Source organism: Ascaphus truei, chromosome 3 (genome assembly GCF_040206685.1).
Source record: "Ascaphus truei isolate aAscTru1 chromosome 3, aAscTru1.hap1, whole genome shotgun sequence".
In the NCBI taxonomy this organism is placed as follows: domain Eukaryota; kingdom Metazoa; phylum Chordata; class Amphibia; order Anura; family Ascaphidae; genus Ascaphus; species Ascaphus truei.
In genome coordinates, this window is record NC_134485.1 from 438249663 (window position 1) to 438270036 (window position 20374).

General features: G+C 51.0%; 2 protein-coding genes across 8 annotated transcripts in view; both read left to right on the forward strand.

The window, feature by feature from the left end:
* The window catches only part of NHLH2 (nescient helix-loop-helix 2), a 51022-nt gene extending 36801 nt beyond the window's left edge, over window positions 1-14221 (forward strand). Inside the window, exon 2 of one of the 3 annotated variants that reach the window (XM_075592973.1) lies at window positions 11877-14218. In XM_075592973.1, coding sequence (XP_075449088.1) covers window positions 11895-12254 — 360 coding nt within the window. In that variant the 5' untranslated portion in view covers window positions 11877-11894 and the 3' untranslated portion in view covers window positions 12255-14218. Of the gene's footprint in view, window positions 1-11876 lie in introns of all 3 variants that reach the window. The other 2 variants (XM_075592975.1, XM_075592974.1) reach the window with 2 other exon arrangements.
* Window positions 13537-16443, forward strand: LOC142490553 (uncharacterized). Of its 5 annotated transcripts, none has more exons than XM_075592970.1 (3): window positions 14136-14457; window positions 14622-14835; window positions 14876-16443. In XM_075592970.1, the coding sequence occupies exons 1-3, from the start codon at window positions 14136-14138 to the stop codon at window positions 16272-16274; spliced, it is 1935 nt and encodes a 644-aa protein (XP_075449085.1). In that variant the 3' UTR covers window positions 16275-16443. The 5 variants fall into 5 exon arrangements, with proteins under 5 accessions (XP_075449082.1, XP_075449085.1, XP_075449083.1 ...); XM_075592972.1 differs by having other exon boundaries at window positions 14361-14499; window positions 14542-14835; XM_075592967.1 differs by having other exon boundaries at window positions 13537-14457; window positions 14622-16443.
* Window positions 16444-20374: the final 3931 nt, after the last annotated feature.

Consider the following 20374-nt stretch of genomic DNA (forward strand, 5'->3'; position numbering starts at 1 on the left):
GGAGGCCAAGTAGGCGCACCAGTCCAGGATGGCTGGGTGCTCCACAATGTCTCTTTGTCAAAGTCTCTGCAACTGTTTCTTTTTTAACGTGTCCGAGAACAGTCTTTTTTGCCTCTGTGACTTTGTTGACAGTGTGCAACCTTTGCGTAGGTGCCAGCCGTGATAGCTGGCTGCTTTGCCACCAAGCATTTGGCGGAGAGAAATGGCAGTGCGTCTGACATGCGCCATTGCTTGCAGGAAGATTGTCCGATTGTTTTTCTTATTTTGGGCAATATCTTTGTCGATCACCTTCAGGATGTTGTTTTCTTCCCTTAGTGAAGTTGACTCATCATCTTTTCTCGTCTGGACTACTGAACATCCTAGGCCATTGTCACACTCGCATGATAGGACGATGATTTTGTGGTTCTCAGGGGTATGACCTTGTCTCTCTTCCTTGCTAGACTTTCCTGTCACTTTGATGTGGCAAAAACATGGTTTGGAGAGGGATGTGTGTCCACGTTCCGTTATATTTTTTCTGTAGGTATCAACGTAGTCTGGTTTGTGCCCTTTGCCAATGCACACGTTGCCCACTATCACCCATCCTAGGTCGAGTCATTGCGCGAATGGGGCGTTGCGGGGTCCATTGCGCTGTTCACGGATTTTGTGCACCGTCAGGGTGTCGCTGCCGAGCAGTAGCAAAATCTTGGCATTTTGCTCTATTGGCGGGATGCGTTCAGCTATTCCCCTGAGGTGTGGGTGATGGCGTGCCACGTCTGGTGTGAGAATCTCCTTCCTGTTTGCTGCCTTGTGATTACACTCTGAGTGTAGGGAGAGGTATCTTTGTCATCCACTGAATGTATAGCCATCTGCTCTCCTCCCTCGTCTCAGTCAGTCCTGCTCAGGTTCTGAGTGTGTAGGGTGAGACATTGTCTTTTGTGTTTGTTGCAGGGTACATGCAACTATACACGCGGGGTCTCTTGACAAGGCTTATTTATTGAGCCTTAAAAAACCATACAGCACACAAAACAAAATAGCTTCTCTTCAGCATGGCAAACAAAACAGCTTCTCTTCAGCATGCAAGACACAGACAGTTCATAAAACATGTACTTTGCAAACAGACCTTCTAGCAGTTATCTCCTCAGTATTTCAGTCCTCTCTCCTGACCAGCTAGCCTGCATGTGTGCACAGCCTGGGGGTTTTAAAACACCTTCATCAGGCAGCTGGTGTCAGACTAATTAAGCAGTCCTTCCCAACTTAACCTCGTCACTGCTGCACTGCAAGCCTAAACATAGGTTTGCCAGGTATATGGCTGGTGACGTTCATTCACCCTGCCAGTGTTGAAAAAACTAAAAAACTCTGACTTCGCCAATGATCTGTTGCTTTGATCATCGATGATTGCGTACATCCTGATAGCCCTCTCAGGTTGTCCATGGGGGTGTACTGCGACAAGGCATATTTTGGTGCAGGACCTTTGGTCACATCCTTCTCTGCAAACCTTGGTGCACTGAGACGTGACGGATATTGACTTCTCTTCTCCTTCCCCCCCCCGCCATGCTTTGCCATGGAGGAAGGGTTGTTGAAGAGTCAGTGCCTCTGGATGTAGAGATGTTACATGCTTGTCACTGTTGCACACTACACATTTGAAGGCTTCTGTACAGTCTTTGGATAGATGAGTTATGGAAGTGCAGCACCTGAAGCAAACTCCAACCTCTGAGTAAGTTCTTGTGTTCCTCTATGAACTTCATTCTAAATCCAAAGCACCTGTTAAGTGGGTGTGGCTTCTTGTGTATGGGGCATTCCCTATTTGGCTCCCCTGTCTCCCTGCTTGGAGCAGTAGAATGATTGGGACGTGTAGATATTTCAGGGGACACGTCTGACCTGTGGACCGATATAGGCGTTCTGGTGCTGCCGTATCTTGTCACTGGTCCTTCATTCTTTAGGTTGCTTGCACTGGGTACAGTTGGTGTACCGAGGATGTAGCTGGGATCATTTTTTGTTCTTCCTGCTTCGTGAATAAAGCTCAAGAAGAATGAGAAGGGGGGGGGGGGGGAAGGCGACTTGCTTCTCCCTTCTGTATTTTGAACCTTGCGAAGTCCATCTTTCTTGGAGGTTGCAAGGTAGCTTCTCCATGATGGGTTTCACTCCGCGAGCAGAGTCGAAGACGTTGAGACCTAATAGAGATTGGTCTGCTCTTGAAGACTCCAATTTCTGCAGCAGATCTGAGCTCTCATAACTTTGAATAGTCTTTGAACGTAATTCTGGGGAAGTTGTCGACTCTCGTGAAGTGCGTCTTCGACTGCTTTGGGGCTACCATAGCACTCCTCTAGCCTTTCCCATACTAAGTCCAGACCTTATTGGGGCGGTTTACGTTTGCTGCCCTGAGCCTCTTCGCATGCTCTACGGATTCTTTTCCCAACCATTTGGTTAGCTGGCTGAGTTCTTCCCTCACAGAGAAGCCCAGACGCTTGAATGTGGACTTCTACATTCTGTAATTCTCAGGATGGTCGTCGAAGTTGGTGAGTTCTATTTGCACCATGTCACGTCAGATCATGTACTTGCCCATGTCTGTTAGGCCTGAAACATCGGTGTGTTGATCTAGCGGAGGAGATGGTCGGTCACATCCTGGTATGGTGGTTGCCGGGAAGGATCTTGCGGTCACCTCTTTCCTGATGTGGATGTGCGATGACTGCAGGTTAGTGTGAGGAGCAGTGTTTCTCCGTGTGGGAGTACCTGTATTGCGAGCCTGTGGTAGTGCATCTGTATGCCTGCTGGCGTGTGGATCACTGTTGCGATGTGGCAGTCCCAGGTAGCGTGTGCCCTTGAAGAAACAGCCTCATCTCCACGTGGATTTTGGAAGTCTTAAGCATCTGTGATGTCCGTCTCGTCGTGCAGAGATGGTGTGCTGGTGTTTACACCGAGGAGGCTCCTCACATAGTCTTTGGTGCGTTGGACTGGATCCCGAGGCTGTCCGGCTGTACGATCTCTCCCCGCCATCCAGTCGTGCGGCTGCTTCTAAGACTTCGGCTTGGGCTACAGCGGCAGCGGTGTCTTTTTCCTTCCTTAAGGCTTCTAAGCCTGCATTCTACTCATCCTTCCGACGCACGGTGGCTGTGGCGGCGGCTGTCTGCTCCTCCTCTTCTATGCGGGTCCTTTCTAGTCTCATGGCTGCCTCTTTCTGAGCATATGTGGCCCTTGCGCGAGCAGCCTCTGTGTTGTTTTTGCGCCAGACCCATTAGATTGTGCTGATTTAGCTGACCTTGGATGCGCTGGAACACTGTGATCCAGTTTCCAGCAAGAACTCCTTCCTCTCACCTTCTGCTTCCGCGGTAGCGGTCTGCACTACGCCGTCACGTTCCAGGTCTGCCGCCCTTTGCATGTCATGTTCTCAGTTGCGCTATAGCTTGCTTAATCTGCTTTTTTGATCACTAATATTTGTGGCGTTACACATTACAAGTTTGGTATTTTGCCAGGCCTTTTGCTGGTCGGTGTCCTGCAGCAGTCAGCGTAGAGGTAGCTGTACTTACAGGTGTCCGTGGCTCTGACCCGTGTCCTGGCAGATGTCCGGTGGCATGGCCCTTCGTAGCCTTAGCTGTGGGGACGCAGCACTGCGGTAGTTGTGATGGCTGCTCCTTCACTTTGTAGCTATGCAGAGGGTTGACTCAGGCAGCATAGGAGAGTGGTAGCGCTGTGTACAATGCACTGATCTGTGTGGCAGTGCTGCAGCTGTATAAAGCTGTTTGCTCTGTGCAGCTGTATAAAGCTGTTTGCTCTGTGTAGCTGTATAAAGCTGTTTGCTCTGTGTGGCTGTATAAAGCTGTTTGCTCTGTGTGGCTGTATAAAGCCGTTTGCTCTGTGTAGCGGTATAAAGCCGTTTGCTCTGTGTAGCGGTATAAAGCTGTTTGCTCTGTGTAGCTGTATCAAGCTGTTTGCTCTGTGCAGCTGTATAAAGCTGTTTGCTCTGTGCAGCTGTATAAAGCTGTTTGCTCTGTGTAGCTGTATAAAGCGGTTTGCTCTGTGTGGCTGTATAAAGCTGTTTGCTCTGTGCAGCTGTATAAAGCTGTTTGCTCTGTGCAGCTGTATAAAGCGGTTTGCTCTGTGTAGCTGTATAAAGCTGTTTGCTCTGTGTAGCTGTATAAAGCGGTTTGCTCTGTGTGGCTGTATAAAGCTGTTTGCTTTGTGTAGCTGTATAAAGCTGTTTACTCTGTGTAGCTGTATAAAGCTGTTTGCTCTGTGTGGCTGTATAAAGCTGTTTGCTTTGTGTAGCTGTATAAAGCTGTTTGCTCTGTGTAGCGGTATAAAGCCGTTTGCTCTGTGTAGCGGTATAAAGCTGTTTGCTCTGTGTAGCTGTATCAAGCTGTTTGCTCTGTGCAGCTGTATAAAGCTGTTTGCTCTGTGCAGCTGTATAAAGCTGTTTGCTCTGTGTAGCTGTATAAAGCGGTTTGCTCTGTGTGGCTGTATAAAGCTGTTTGCTTTGTGTAGCTGTATAAAGCTGTTTGCTCTGTGCAGCTGTATAAAGCTGTTTGCTCTGTGCAGCTGTATAAAGCGGTTTGCTCTGTGTAGCTGTATAAAGCTGTTTGCTCTGTGTAGCTGTATAAAGCGGTTTGCTCTGTGTGGCTGTATAAAGCTGTTTGCTTTGTGTAGCTGTATAAAGCTGTTTACTCTGTGTAGCGGTATAAAGCTGTTTGCTCTGTGTGGCTGTATAAAGCTGTTTGCTCTGTGTAGCTGTATAAAGCTGTTTGCTCTGTGTAGCTGTATAAAGCTGTTTGCTCTGTGTGGCTGTATAAAGCTGTTTGCTCTGTGCGGCTGTATAAAGCTGTTTGCTCTGTGTAGCTGTATAAAGCTGTTTGCTCTGTGTGGCTGTATAAAGCTGTTTGCTCTGTGCGGCTGTATAAAGCTGTTTGCTCTGTGTAGCTGTATAAAGCTGTTTGCTCTGTGTAGCTGTATAAAGCTGTTTGCTCTGTGTAGCTGTATAAAGCTGTTTGCTCTGTGTAGCTGTATAAAGCTGTTTGCTCTGTGTAGCTGTATAAAGCTGTTTGCTCTGTGTGGCTGTATAAAGCTGTTTGCTCTGTGTGGCTGTATAAAACTGTTTGCTCTGTGTAGCGGTATAAAGCTGTTTGCTCTGTGTAGCTGTATAAAGCTGTTTGCTCTGTGCAGCTGTATAAAGCTGTTTGCTCTGTGTAGCTGTATAAAGCTGTTTGCTCTGTGTAGCAGTATAAAGCTGTTTGCTCTGTATAGCTGTATAAAGCTGTTTGCTCTGTGTGGCTGTATAAAGCTGTTTGCTCTGTGTAGCGGTATAAAGCTGTTTGCTCTGTGTAACTGTTTGGAGCTGTAGTGCAGTATCTGATCCTCCAGAAAGCTGTATTACTGCAGTTTGTCTCCCAGCAGTATGGCTGTAGTATGCAGCTTGCCTCCCAGCAGTATGGCTGTATTACTGCAGCTTGCTTCCCAGCAGCATGGCTGTATTACTGCAGCTTGTCTCCCAGCAGTATGGCTGTATTTCTGCAGCTTGCCTCACAGCAGTATGGCTGCATTACTGCAGCTTATCTCCCAGCAGTATGGCTGTATTACTGCAGCTTGTCTCCCAGCAGTATGGCTGTATTACTGCAGCTTGTCTCCCAGCAGTATGGCTGTATTACTGCAGCTTGTCTCCCAGCAGTATGGCTGTATTACTGCAGCTTGCCTCCCAGCAGTATGGCTGTATTACTGTAGCTTGCCTCCCAGCAGTATGGCTGTATTACTGCAGCTTGTCTCCTAGCAGCATGGCTGTATTACTGCAGCTTGTCTCCCAGCAGTATGGCTGTATTACTGCAGCTTGTCTTCCAGCAGTATGGCTGTATTACTGCAGCTTGTCTCCCAGCAGTATGGCTGTATTACTGCAGCTTGTCTCCCAGCCATATGGCTGTATTACTGCAGCTTGTCTCCCAGCAGCATGGCTGTATTACTGCAGCTTGCCTCCCAGCAGTATGGCTGTATTACTGCAGCTTGTCTCCCAGCAGTATGGCTGTATTACTGCAGCTTGTCTCCCAGCACCATGGCTGTATTACTGCAGCTTGCCTCCCAGCAGTATGGCTGTATTACTGCAGCTTGCCTCCCAGCAGTATGGCTGTATTACTGCAGCTTGTCTCCCAGCAGTATGGCTGTAGTATGCAGCTTGCCTCCCAGCAGTATGGCTGTATTACTGCAGCTTGCTTCCCAGCAGCATGGCTGTATTACTGCAGCTTGTCTCCCAGCAGTATGGCTGTATTTCTGCAGCTTGCCTCACAGCAGTATGGCTGCATTACTGCAGCTTATCTCCCAGCAGTATGGCTGTATTACTGCAGCTTGTCTCCCAGCAGTATGGCTGTATTACTGCAGCTTGTCTCCCAGCAGTATGGCTGTATTACTGCAGCTTGTCTCCCAGCAGTATGGCTGTATTACTGCAGCTTGCCTCCCAGCAGTATGGCTGTATTACTGTAGCTTGCCTCCCAGCAGTATGGCTGTATTACTGCAGCTTGTCTCCTAGCAGCATGGCTGTATTACTGCAGCTTGTCTCCCAGCAGTATGGCTGTATTACTGCAGCTTGTCTTCCAGCAGTATGGCTGTATTACTGCAGCTTGTCTCCCAGCAGTATGGCTGTATTACTGCAGCTTGTCTCCCAGCCATATGGCTGTATTACTGCAGCTTGTCTCCCAGCAGCATGGCTGTATTACTGCAGCTTGCCTCCCAGCAGTATGGCTGTATTACTGCAGCTTGTCTCCCAGCAGTATGGCTGTATTACTGCAGCTTGTCTCCCAGCACCATGGCTGTATTACTGCAGCTTGCCTCCCAGCAGTATGGCTGTATTACTGCAGCTTGCCTCCCAGCAGTATGGCTGTATTACTGCAGCTTGTCTCCCAGCAGTATGGCTGTATTACTGCAGCTTGTCTCCCAGCAGCAGGGCTGTATTACTGCAGCTTGTCTCCCAGCAGCATGGCCGTATTACTGCAGCTTGCCTCCCAGCAGTACGGCTGCATTACTGCAGCTTGCCTCCCAGCAGTACGGCTGCATTACTGCAGCTTGCCTCCCAGCAGTATTGCTGTATTACTGCAGCTTGTCTCCCAGCAGTATGGCGGTATTACTGCAGCTTGCCTCCCAGCAGTATGGCTGTATTACTGCAGCTTGTCTCCCAGCAGTATGGCTGTATTACTGCAGCTTGTCTCCCAGCAGCATGGCTGTATTACTGCAGGTTTCCTCCCAGCAGTATGGCTGTATTACTGCAGCTTGCCTCCCAGCAGCATGGCTGTATTACTGCAGCTTGCCTCCCAGCAGTATGGCTGTATTACTGCAGCTTGTCTCCCAGCAGTATGGCTGTATTACTGCAGCTTGTCTCCCAGCCATATGGCTGTATTACTGCAGCTTGTCTCCCAGCAGCATGGCTGTATTACTGCAGCTTGCCTCCCAGCAGTATGGCTGTATTACTGCAGCTTGTCTCCCAGCAGTATGGCTGTATTACTGCAGCTTGTCTCCCAGCACCATGGCTGTATTACTGCAGCTTGCCTCCCAGCAGTATGGCTGTATTACTGCAGCTTGCCTCCCAGCAGTATGGCTGTATTACTGCAGCTTGTCTCCCAGCAGTATGGCTGTAGTATGCAGCTTGCCTCCCAGCAGTATGGCTGTATTACTGCAGCTTGCTTCCCAGCAGCATGGCTGTATTACTGCAGCTTGTCTCCCAGCAGTATGGCTGTATTTCTGCAGCTTGCCTCACAGCAGTATGGCTGCATTACTGCAGCTTATCTCCCAGCAGTATGGCTGTATTACTGCAGCTTGTCTCCCAGCAGTATGGCTGTATTACTGCAGCTTGTCTCCCAGCAGTATGGCTGTATTACTGCAGCTTGTCTCCCAGCAGTATGGCTGTATTACTGCAGCTTGCCTCCCAGCAGTATGGCTGTATTACTGTAGCTTGCCTCCCAGCAGTATGGCTGTATTACTGCAGCTTGTCTCCTAGCAGCATGGCTGTATTACTGCAGCTTGTCTCCCAGCAGTATGGCTGTATTACTGCAGCTTGTCTTCCAGCAGTATGGCTGTATTACTGCAGCTTGTCTCCCAGCAGTATGGCTGTATTACTGCAGCTTGTCTCCCAGCCATATGGCTGTATTACTGCAGCTTGTCTCCCAGCAGCATGGCTGTATTACTGCAGCTTGCCTCCCAGCAGTATGGCTGTATTACTGCAGCTTGTCTCCCAGCAGTATGGCTGTATTACTGCAGCTTGTCTCCCAGCACCATGGCTGTATTACTGCAGCTTGCCTCCCAGCAGTATGGCTGTATTACTGCAGCTTGCCTCCCAGCAGTATGGCTGTATTACTGCAGCTTGTCTCCCAGCAGTATGGCTGTATTACTGCAGCTTGTCTCCCAGCAGCAGGGCTGTATTACTGCAGCTTGTCTCCCAGCAGCATGGCCGTATTACTGCAGCTTGCCTCCCAGCAGTACGGCTGCATTACTGCAGCTTGCCTCCCAGCAGTACGGCTGCATTACTGCAGCTTGCCTCCCAGCAGTATTGCTGTATTACTGCAGCTTGTCTCCCAGCAGTATGGCGGTATTACTGCAGCTTGTCTCCCAGCAGTATGGCTGTATTACTGCAGCTTGTCTCCCAGCAGCATGGCTGTATTACTGCAGGTTTCCTCCCAGCAGTATGGCTGTATTACTGCAGCTTGCCTCCCAGCAGCATGGCTGTATTACTGCAGCTTGCCTCCCAGAAGTATGGCTGTAGAAACGGGAGCTTTCTGTGCTGATCCCAAAGCACAAGGTTTCCTTTTTACTATTCTGGACCCAGGCTCATATGTAGCATGTGAGTAAGTCCATGTTGCTTAAGGCCGCGCTTATAGTGACGGCGACGCGACTGATGACATCACCCGTCGCCACTAGTGAAAGTTATATTTTAGTTTTAAGCTACATCGCTGGTGACAAGGCCAGTGATGTCACTGAGGGGGAGGGCAGCGCTCTCTGGTAAATTTTGGTCACGACGTCGCTCCGTCACGCTTACTATAAGCGCTTGCGACGGAGTCAATGGATTTGTTTTGGAGCGACGTCGTGTCGCCAGGCACTATACGCGCAGCCTAACTCGTCCCCTTTTTAAAGCACACAAAGTCCTTCTCTTTTCTTTAACTTTATTGAGGGAGTTAACAGAAATATAAAAGTTCTATATGAGGATTGTGCTAGCAGATGTCTCGTGTCAAGAGAATAACCTATGAGAGTAAGGTGCCCTGCTATGGGGAAGTGCTTCTCTGAGGGGAAGGTAAAAGGATTTCCCTTCTGAGGGAGCAGTAGAAGAAGTGTCTACTCACATTGGCTGCTTGTTGGAAAGAGGGAACACACTTTCCTGTCAGACAGGAACACACTAAGGGGCATAACAATATGCAGATACGGCAGGGGGGAGAGGACTAAACCAATCTCAAACTGTGAGTATGGGAGGTTGCCAGGGCAACAGACTAGAGGCTGTGTAAAAGGGGATTACTTGTAACAACTATGTTGCAATATACACAGCTCTGGCTGCTTCATAGCAGGGAAAAAACATGTAACTTTACCTGGGGACGGCTGGCAGTGTGAGAGCAGCGAAAATACACAGAAATAAACAATGCTGTTCCAGGACAGTCCTGTAATAGTCTACATCTTGCAGTTATAGATATTATCAAATTAAACTCCAAGGTGATCTAAGATCAAACTCGGAGCACTGGACCTCTCAGATAAAAGCAACAGAGGCTACAAGAAGGGTGCAATCAATATAAGCACTGCATAGAAATCGTAACAAGTGCGTGCATAGCCTAAATATGTATGGCCATGTATGGTCCCGACATATCCAGTATTAGCTAAATGTATTTGTAATGCTCCTATATGTGAGGTATAGTCCCTAATATATAAACGGCAATGGACTGGCGGAGTGAAATGAACTGCCGTGTCCGGTATCTCCCACTGGCCCAGCTCAGTCTGATCAGCGGTTCTGACTGTCGGAGCTAAGCCACACGTCAGCTGAATAATAGGACATGTATGTTATGTGTCCTTCAGCCGTGTCCTCCCAGTAATATATTTCAGAGTATGTAATTACCTCATAGGACCGCGGGTAACGATCTACGCGGAGGAAACGGCGATGGCGGTAAATGTATACACACCGGCGAACGCTGCCCTCGCTTTAGCCTATGAGAAGGGAGACGAGGGCCAGGAGGGGGCGACGGTTGGGAGGAGAGAGGGATGGGAGCAGAGGGCTTGGCGTTTGAGTTGGCGGAGGGGGCGAGGGTTGGGAGGAGAGAGGGATGGGAGGAGAGAGGGATGGGAGCAGAGGGCTTGGCGTTTGAGTTGGCGGAGGGGGCGAGGGTTGGGAGGAGAGAGGGATGGGTGGAGAGAGGGATGGGAGCAGAGGGCTTGGCGTTTGAGTTGGAGGAGGGGGCGAGGGTTGGGAGGAGAGAGGGATGGGAGCAGAGGGCTTGGCGTTTGAATTGGCGGAGGGGGCGAGGGTTGGGAGGAGAGAGGGATGGGAGGAGAGAGGGATGGGAGCAGAGGGCTTGGCGTTTGAGTTGGCGGAGGGCCATCCAGGATGATATAGCATAGGGACATTAATGATAGAGAAAGATCATTAGCTCATAGTTGGCATGAAGGGAGATGTGCAAACATGCAGCGTTCGGACAAGAGGGACGTGTGTGAGAAACAGGGAACGTTTATTATAGGGAAGGCAGAAAACCCGAGATTTGGTCATGTTTGGGGTTGGCTGGGAGAGAAGGTCGATGTCTGTCTGTGCCTCATTATAATACGGGGTCAGACCTGCACATTATCACATTGTATATTATTATTTGTAGAGCACCAACTATGTTTGTAGCAGTAACAAACAACAGCAAATGGCGCACAGCCAGGGAGCCAGGTGGAATAAAAGTAAATGTTCTTTATTTCAGTGCATGACTGGTAACAAGAAAACCCCCCATGGGGACAAAAACGCACCTTGGGGGGTTTTCTTGTTACCAGTCATGCACTGAAATAAAGGACATTTACTTTTATTCCACCTGGCTCCCTGGCTGTGCGCCATTTGCTGTTGTTTGTTGCTGTTCTCGGATTTATCTTCATGGCTGGCACGCCACAACTACCTGCTTTGGAGTACACAGGAGTGGGTAAGAGACATTATTTTTGACTTCAATAGTGGAGTACTTGGATGTTATAATTTCCCATAGTGACTCACAGGTCATTTCATACATATACCAACTCCTTAGATCCAACATTGGAGTTCTTATTTACTCATTATCCTATTGAATGGAGTGTCACTGGGTGGAGCACCCCATTTGTTTTTCTCATGTTTGTAGCATTGTACATAATCCCAGAACAGTGATTCCCAACCAGGGTTCCGGGAACCCTGGGGCTCCTTGAAGCAGTCTCAGGGGTTCCTCCTACGGACCACAGACCCTCCCCCCCCTGGGGGTGGGTTTTTTTGGTATGTGTTTTGTAGGGTGGATTGAGTGAGAGTGGGGTTATTGACGGAAGGTAAGGACGAGTGAGATTAGAGAGGGGGGCAGGAGGGAGCAAGTGAGGAAAAGAGGGAGTAAGAGTGAGACGCAAGGGATAAATACATGCGAGGCGGGAGGGGGGAGAGGAATACATGGGGAGAGGAATACATGGGGAGAGGGTGGGAAATAGAGGTGGCTCGTCAGGTGTGAAATGTTGTGACTGACCCCTGTCAAACCTAATAAGTGTGTCAGCCAGATAGGGGTTCCCCGAGATTTTTAGAAATACTTCAAAGGTTCCACCAAACAAAAAAGGTTGGGAATCACTGTCCCAGAGTGATGGGAGGTAGGATTCCTGTCCCAGAGAACTGACTGAGTAATCCGTTTACACTCCACTCCTTCTACCTGCTCCGTTCTTTCTCCTGGTTCCGGCTTGTGACTCTGCGGTTCCCTCTCTCCCAGGTTCTGCGTGGGGTGACGATGCTGAGCCCAGAGCAGGATGATTCAGACCAGCCATCTGCGCAGTCCGAGTCCGACTCCACGGGGAGCGAGGTGAAGGGGGGCAGCGTGTCAGAGGCGGAGGGAGAGGGCCGGGGAACACCGTGCCTCCCCATGCAGCTGAGCCGCGAGGAGAAGAGACGCAGGAGGCGGGCCACGGCCAAATACCGCTCAGCACATGCCACGAGGGAGCGCGTCCGCGTGGAGGCCTTTAACGTGGCATTTGCTGAGCTCCGCCACTTGCTGCCTACGCTGCCCCCCGACAAGAAGCTGTCCAAGATTGAAATCCTGCGGCTGGCTATCTGCTACATCTCCTACCTCAACCACGTGCTGGACGTCTAGCGGCCAGCGGGGAAGCACCCGCGTGATGGATAGACCAAGGACATGGGAAGAAAAGACCAAATCATGGCCATGCAAGGGCCACAGAGGTTGCGTGGACCATGTTATGGTCGTGCAGGGGCCACAGAGGGTGGGAGAACCATGAGATGGTCATGCAGGAAGTGGTGACCTCTAACCTCCATGGCCAGTAGCCACAGTAATAGTTGCCCTTTGTGACTGCATATGTGTCTCTGTGACTTTCTCTTGTATGACCCCTTACTCCTCGCTCCGTGACAGAGTCTGTAGTCGGTGTCACGTGTATTTGTACGTGTGCGGCAGCCAAAGTCAGTGACTTTGAGCATACGATTCTTGCCTGGGTAACGCCGGGACACGGATCAGGTGACGCTCGGTTTGGTTCAATCAGTAGAAATAGAAAATTATTTAAATTATGTGAATTATTAGGTTATTGGACCAAAGGTGACACCGTGTGGTCGCTGTGTGTATTGCAGGTGTATTTCCTTAATGTAGCAATGGGGACACCTTGTGGCATCTGTGTATATTGTAGGTGCAGAGTAACAGTGACACAGTGGCTGCTGTATGTATTACATGAGTATGTTCCCTGCAGTCAGTCATTTCCCACCACCTCTAGGACTCTGTACTTTTTAATAACCTTTCAAACTGACAGCAAGAAGCACAATAACTAACATCACAAAATATTAGCCCCTACCCTTCTACGAAAGGCTAGTTTCAGTCTTGTACCTGACCCTGCATCGAAGGTTACAATGGCGAAGTGATTAGGGATGAGTTATAAGATGGGGAATAAGATCCCCCTCCAAAAAAATGTTTTCTATTCATATTTTACCAAAACATGAAATCTCCAGGTGCCATGTCTGCGGTACGGGGTTTTACTGGGCTCCCCAGCTGGTAACATCTGCGTTTATTTGTTTGTATAAATTATGCTGTAGTGTGTTACAAGATGTCCATGTCCTTGTCCCGGGACGTTGTGTGTGTGTGTGTGTGTGTGTGTGTGTGTGTGTGTGTGTGTGTGTGTGTGTGTGTGTGTGTGTGTGTGTGTGTGTGTGTGTGTGTGTGTGTGTGTGTGTGTGTGTGTGTGTGTGTGTGAGGGGTATAATGGGGAGGGGTGTATAATGATACATTCTTACTGTTACCCCCGAACCCTTCCTCCTTTCCCCTCTCTCCCCTGCCAGAGGTGCCTGCAGCACATTGTGACTGGGCCTGACGCCTCATTGTACGTGGGGTGGGAAGGTCCCCAGCTCTCCTCTCTCCCTGGGAATAGATTCAAAGTATGTTCCCCGCCTCCTCCTCTGGGTCACTTCTGACGCAGCACTTAGAATGTCTGAATATTCTCTTATTGTGTAATGTTGTATTCAAGTTCTTTCCCCGGGAGGGAGGCAGGGAGGCAGGGAGGCAGGGAGGCAGGGAAATCTCTCCCGGCACAAGAACCGTGTATCACTTTACAAAGAGGAGAGAAGGAGAAGGTCCCCGTCTTTCTCTTTACAAAGAGGAGGAGAGAAGGAGAATGTCTCGTCTTTCTCTTTACAAAGAGGAGGAGAGAAGGAGAATGTCCTGTCTTTCTCTTTACAAAGAGGAGGAGAGAAGGAGAATGTCCTGTCTTTCTCTTTACAAAGAGGAGAGAAGGAGAATGTCCCGTCTTTCTCTTTACAAAGAGGAGAGAAGGAGAATGTCCCGTCTTTCTCTTTACAAAGAGGAGAGAAGGAGAATGTCCCGTCTTTCTCTTTACAAAGAGGAGAGAAGGAGAATGTCCCGTCTTTCTCTTTACAAAGAGGAGAGAAGGAGAAGGTCCCCGTCTTTCTCTTTACAAAGAGGAGGAGAGAAGGAGAATGTCCCCGTCTTTCTCTTTACAAAGAGGAGGAGAGAAGGAGAATGTCCCGTCTTTCTCTTTACAAAGAGGAGAGAAGGAGAATGTCCCGTCTTTCTCTTTACAAAGAGGAGAGAAGGAGAATGTCCCGTCTTTCTCTTTACAAAGATGAGAGAAGGAGAAGGTCCCGTCTTTCTCTTTACAAAGAGGAGAGAAGGAGAAGGTCCCCGTCTTTCTCTTTACAAAGAGGAGAGAAGGAGAATGTCCCTTCTTTCTCTTTACAAAGAGGAGAGAAAGAGAATGTCCCGTCTTTCTCTTTACAAAGAGGAGGAGAGAAGGAGAAGGTCCCCGTCTTTCTCTTTACAAAGAGGAGGAGAGAAGGAGAATGTCCCGTCTTTCTCTTTACAAAGAGGAGGAGAGAAGGAGAATGTCCCGTCTTTCTCTTTACAAAGAGGTGGAGAGAAAGAGAAGGTCCCCGTCTTTCTCTTTACAAAGAGGAGAGAAGGAGAATGTCCCCGTCTTTCTCTTTACAAAGAGGAGAGAAGGAGAAGGTCCCCGTCTTTCTCTTTACAAAGAGGAGGAGAGAAGGAGAAGGTCCCCGTCTTTCTCTTTACAAAGAGGAGGAGAGAAGGAGAAGGTCCCCGTCTTTCTCTTTACAAAGAGGAGGAGAGAAGGAGAAGGTCCCCGTCTTTTCTTTACAAAGTGGAGGAGAGAAGGAGAAGGTCCCCGTCTTTCTCTTTACAAAGAGGAGGAGAGAAGGAGAATGTCCCCGTCTTTCTCTTTACAAAGAGGAGAGAAGGAGAAGGTCCCTGTCTTTCTCTTTACAAAGAGGAGGAGAGAAGGAGAAGGTCCCTGTCTTTCTCTTTACAAAGAGGAGGAGAGAAGGAGAAGGTCCCAGTCTCTCTTTACAAAGAGGAGAGAAGGTCACAGTCTATCTCCCCTACAGCTGCTTATCCCGATTTATTAACCCTTCCCCTGCCACGTCCGAGCTAAGGAGCATCTTATATTTGTCACAGCTGCACTTTGAGGTAAAAAGCAATACCTTGTTTGCCCTGCGGGGGGATTGCGGTGGTAATAGGGGGTGCACAGTACCACTACTTTTTAATTTGCCAATACCACTGTTTAAGGCTATCCTCTCCCCCTCTCTGTTTACGGATTTCCTCTCCCCCTCTCTGTTTAGGGATTTCCTCTCCCCCCCTCTGTTTAGGGATTTCCTCTCCCCCTCTCTGTTTAAGGCTATCCTCTCCCCCTCTCTGTTTAGGGATTTCCTCTCCCCCTCTCTGTTTAGGGATTTCCTCTCCCCCTCTCTGTTTAGGGATTTCCTCTCCCCCTCTCTGTTTAGGGATTTCCTCTCCCCCTCTCTGTTTAGGGATTTCCTCTCCCCCTCTCTGTTTAGGGATTTCCTCTCCCCCCCTCTGTTTAGGGATTTCCTCTCCCCCTCTCTGTTTAGGGATTTCCTCTCCCCCTCTCTGTTTAGGGATTTCCTCTCCCCCTCTCTGTTTGGGGATTTCCTCTCCCCCTCTCTGTTTAGGGATTTCCTCTCCCCCTCTCTGTTTAGGGATTTCCTCTCCCCCTCTCTGTTTAGGGATTTCCTCTCCCCCTCTCTGTTTAGGGATTTCCTCTCCCCCTCTCTGTTTAGGGATTTCCTCTCCCCCTCTCTGTTTAGGGATTTCCTCTCCCCCTCTCTGTTTAAGGATTTCCTCTCCCCCTCTCTGTTTAGGGATTTCCTCTCCCCCTCTCTGTTTAGGGATTTCCTCTCCCCCTCTCTGTTTAGGGATTTCCTCTCCCACCCTCTCTATTTAGGGATTTCCTCTCCCCCTCTCTGTTTAGGGATTTCCTCTCCCCCTCTCTGTTTAGGGATTTCCTCTCCCCCTCTCTGTTTAGGGATTTCCTCTCCCTCTCTCTGTTTAGGGATTTCCTCCCCCTCTCTGTTTAGGGATTTCCTCTCCCCCTCTCTGTTTAAGGATTTCCTCTCCCCCTCTCTGTTTAGGGATTTCCTCTCCCCCTCTCTGTTTAGGGATTTCCTCTCCCCCTCTCTGTTTAGGGATTTTCTCTCCCCCTCTCTGTTTAGGGATTTCCTCTCCCCCTCTCTGTTTAGGGATAACCTCTCCCCCTCTCTGTTTAGGGATTTTCTCCCCCTCTCTGGTTATAGTGCTGTGATAGTGCTGAATGTTTCCGCACTGCGCGTCCTAAATTACCGGTGATTCTCTTTTTCCCGTAATGCGCTGGCTGCGCGCTCCTCCCGCAGTGTGAGATAAACCTGGCAGAGGTGGAGATATAATTCTCCGTTTAACCCCTTCATCGTGACAACCAAATACTCCTCCTTTTATCCCCGAGCCGGCACTGTACCCGGTTCTCGGTGGCTCTGTACCCGGCTCTCGGTGGCTCTGTACGCGACTCTGTACGCGGCTCTCGGTGGCTCTGTACGCGGTTCTCGGTGGCTCTGTACACGGATCTGTACGCGGCACTCGGTGGCTCTGTACGCGGCTCTCGGTGGCTCTGTACGCGGCTCTCGGTGGCTCTGTACGCGGCTCTCGGTGGCTCTGTACGCGGCTCTCGGTGGCTCTGTACGCGGCTCTCGGTGGCTCTGTACACGGATCTGTACGCGGCACTCGGTGGCTCTGTACGCGGCTCTCGGTGGCTCTGTACACGGATCTGTACGCGGCACTCGGTGGCTCTGTACGCGGCACTCGGTGGCTCTGTACGCGGCTCTCGGTGGCTCTGTACACGGATCTGTACGCGGCTCTCGGTGGCTCTGTACACGGATCTGTACGCGGCACTCGGTGGCTCTGTACCCGGCTCTCGGTGGCTCTGTACACGGATCTGTACGCGGCACTCGGTGGCTCTGTACGCGGCTCTCGGTGGCTCTGTACGCGGCTCTCGGTGGCTCTGTACGCGGCTCTCGGTGGCTCTGTACACGGATCTGTACGCGGCACTCGGTGGCTCTGTACGCGGCTCTCGGTGGCTCTGTACACGGATCTGTACGCGGCACTCGGTGGCTCTGTACGCGGCACTCGGTGGCTCTGTACGCGGCTCTCGGTGGCTCTGTACACGGATCTGTACGCGGCTCTCGGTGGCTCTGTACACGGATCTGTACGCGGCACTCGGTGGCTCTGTACCCGGCTCTCGGTGGCTCTGTACACGGATCTGTACGCGGCACTCGGTGGCTCTGTACCCGGCTCTCGGTGGCTCTGTACACGGCTCTTGGTGGTTCTGAACGCGTCTCTCTGTGGCTCTGTTCGCGGGCTCTCGGTGGCTCTGTACACGGATCTGTACGCGGCTCTCGGTGGCTGTGTACGCGGCTCTCGGTGGCTGTGTATGCGGCTCTCGGTGGCTGTGTACACGGATCTGTACGCGGCTCTCGGTGGCTCTGTACACGGATCTGTACGCGGCACTCGGTGGCTCTGTACACTGATCTGTACGCGGCACTCGGTGGCTCTGTACGCGGCTCTCGGTGGCTCTGTACACGGATCTGTACGCGGCACTCGGTGGCTCTGTACGCGGCTCTTGGTGGTTCTGAACGCGGCTCTCTGTGGCTCTGTTCGCGGGCTCTCGGTGGCTCTGTACGTGGGCTCTTGGTGGCTCTGTACACGGATCTGTACGCGACTCTCGGTGGCTCTGTACGTGGCTCTCGGTGGCTGTGTACGCGGCTCTCGGTGGCTGTGTTCGCGGCTCTCGGTGGCTGTGTTCGCGGCTCTCGGTGGCTGTGTTCGCGGCTCTCGGTGGCTGTGTACGCGGCTCTCGGTGGCTGTGTACGCGGCTCTCGTGGCTGTGTTCGCGGCTCTCGTGGCTGTGTACACGGATCTGTACGCGGCTCTCGGTGGCTCTGTACACGGAAATGTACGCGGCTCTCTGTGGCTCTGTACGCGGTTCTCGGTGGCTCTGGACGCGGCTCTCGGTGGCTCTGTACGCGGCTCTCGGTGGCTCTGTACGCGGCTCTCGGTGGCTCTGTACACGGAAATGTACGCGGCTCTCTGTGGCTCTGTACGCGGTTCTCGGTGGCTCTGGACGCGGCTCTCGGTGGCTCTGTACGCGGCTCTCTGTGGCTCTGTACGCGGCTCTCGTGGATCTGTACATGGATCTCAGTGGCTGTGTTCACGGATCTCAGTGGAGCTGGACATTTTCCGATCAGATCGTTCTGCGTGTTTACAAATATCACTTCTCCCCTGAGCCCGGCCCGGCGGTTACAGCTCTGCGTACAGGCAGGTGTTATACACAAGGCGAGGCGGTTACAGCTCTGCGTACAGGCGGATGTTATACACAAGGCCAGGCGGTTACAGCTCTGCGTACAGGCGGGTGTTATACACAAGGCGAGGCGGTTACAGCTCTGCGTACAAGCGGGTGTTATACACAAGGCGAGGCGGTTACAGCTCTGCGTACAGGCGGGTGTTATACACAAGGCGAGGCGGTTACAGCTCTGCGTACAGGCGGGTGTTATACACAAGGCGAGGCGGTTACAGCTCTGCGTACAGGCGGGTGTTATACACAAGGCCAGGCGGTTACAGCTCTGCGTACAGGCGGGTGTTATACACAAGGCCAGGCGGTTACAGCTCTGCGTACAGGCGGGTGTTATACACAAGGCCAGGTGGTTACAGCTCTGCGTACAGGCGGGTGTTATACACAAGGCGAGGCGGTTACAGCTCTGCGTACAGGCGGATGTTATACACAAGGCCAGGCGGTTACAGCTCTGCGTACAGGCGGATGTTATACACAAGGCGAGGCGGTTACAGCTCTGCGTACAGGCAGGTGTTATACACAAGGCGAGGCGGTTACAGCTCTGCGTACAGGCAGGTGTTATACACAAGGCGAGGCGGTTACAGCTCTGCGTACAGGCAGGTGTTATACACAAGGCGAGGCGGTTACAGCTCTGCGTACAGGCAGGTGTTATACACAAGGCCAGGCGGTTACAGCTCTGCGTACAGGCGGATGTTATACACAAGGCGAGGCGGTTACAGCTCTGCGTACAGGCGGGTGTTATACACAAGGCGAGGCGGTTACAGCTCTGCGTACAGGCGGATGTTATACACAAGGCGAGGCGGTTACAGCTCTGCGTACAGGCAGGTGTTATACACAAGGCGAGGCGGTTACAGCTCTGCGTACAGGCAGGTGTTATACACAAGGCGAGGCGGTTACAGCTCTGCGTACAGGCAGGTGTTATACACAAGGCGAGGCGGTTACAGCTCTGCGTACAGGCAGGTGTTATACACAAGGCGAGGCGGTTACAGCTCTGCGTACAGGCGGATGTTATACACAAGGCGAGGCGGTTACAGCTCTGCGTACAGGCGGGTGTTATACACAAGGCGAGGCGGTTACAGCTCTGCGTACAGGCAGGTGTTATACACAAGGCGAGGCGGTTACAGCTCTGCGTACAGGCGGGTGTTATACACAAGGCGAGGTGGTTACAGCTCTGCGTACAGGCGGGTGTTATATACAAGGCGAGGCGGTTATATAAGTTCTGTGCCGGGCAGTGACGGGGTTAATAATTAAAGTGACGCAGTCTGAGCTCGCCGGAAGCCGGAGATCTGTCGCTTCCTCGTAGAGACGCGGCCGTGTCACATAGAGTACAGAAAAGAACATTTGTGCGACCCAAAGATGTGTGTGTGTGTGTGTGTGTGTGTGTGTGTGTGTGTGTGTGTGTTTCAGGGTTCGGGGCGCGTGGCTTTATACCGTACCATGCAATATTTTGTAGTGAATCTCTTGATCTGGTTTCTATCAGACGCCTTTTTCTTATCTCTCTCGGATGGAACGATGTTTGGACTGATACAAATAAAAATGTTTTGCAAACCAGTCTCGTCCGGCACTCTGAGTGTCAGTATGTGTGTGCGAGTGAGTGCTAGTGGCCAGTGTGTGAGTGTGTGAGGGCATAGTGTGTATGTGTGTGAGTGCTAGTGGCCAGTGTGTGAGTGTGTGAGGGCATAGTGTGTATGTGTGTGAGTGCTAGTGGCCAGTGTGTGAGTGTGTGAGGGCATAGTGTGTATGTGTGTGAGTGCTTGTGGCCAGTGTGTGTGTGTGTGTGTGTGTGTGTGTGTGTGTGTGTGTGTGTGTGTGTGTGTGTGTGTGTGTGTGTGTGTGTGTGTGTGTGTGTGTGTGTGTGTGTGTGTGTGTGTGCGCGCATAGTGGTTGTGTGTGAGTGCGAGTGCCCAGTGTGTAAGGGCATAGTGTGTGTGTGTGTGTTCTAGTGGCCAGTGTGTGAGTGCACAGTGTGTGTGAGTGCATAGTGTGCGTGTGTGCGTTCTAGTTAGGGTGACCAGATTTACAAAAAAAATGTATAAAACAAATGACATCACCAACTGCGCCCCTTCTC

Bases quoted from the DNA above. Each gene is read 5' to 3' on its own strand.
- LOC142490553 (XM_075592967.1), top strand. From the start codon at position 13,537: ATGTTCCCCGCCTCCTCCTCTGGGTCACTTCTGACGCAGCACTTAGAA. The intron at 14,458-14,621 runs GTCCCGTCTTTC...GAGAAGGAGAAG, and splicing joins GAGGAGGAGAGAAGGAGAAT to GTCCCCGTCTTTCTCTTTAC.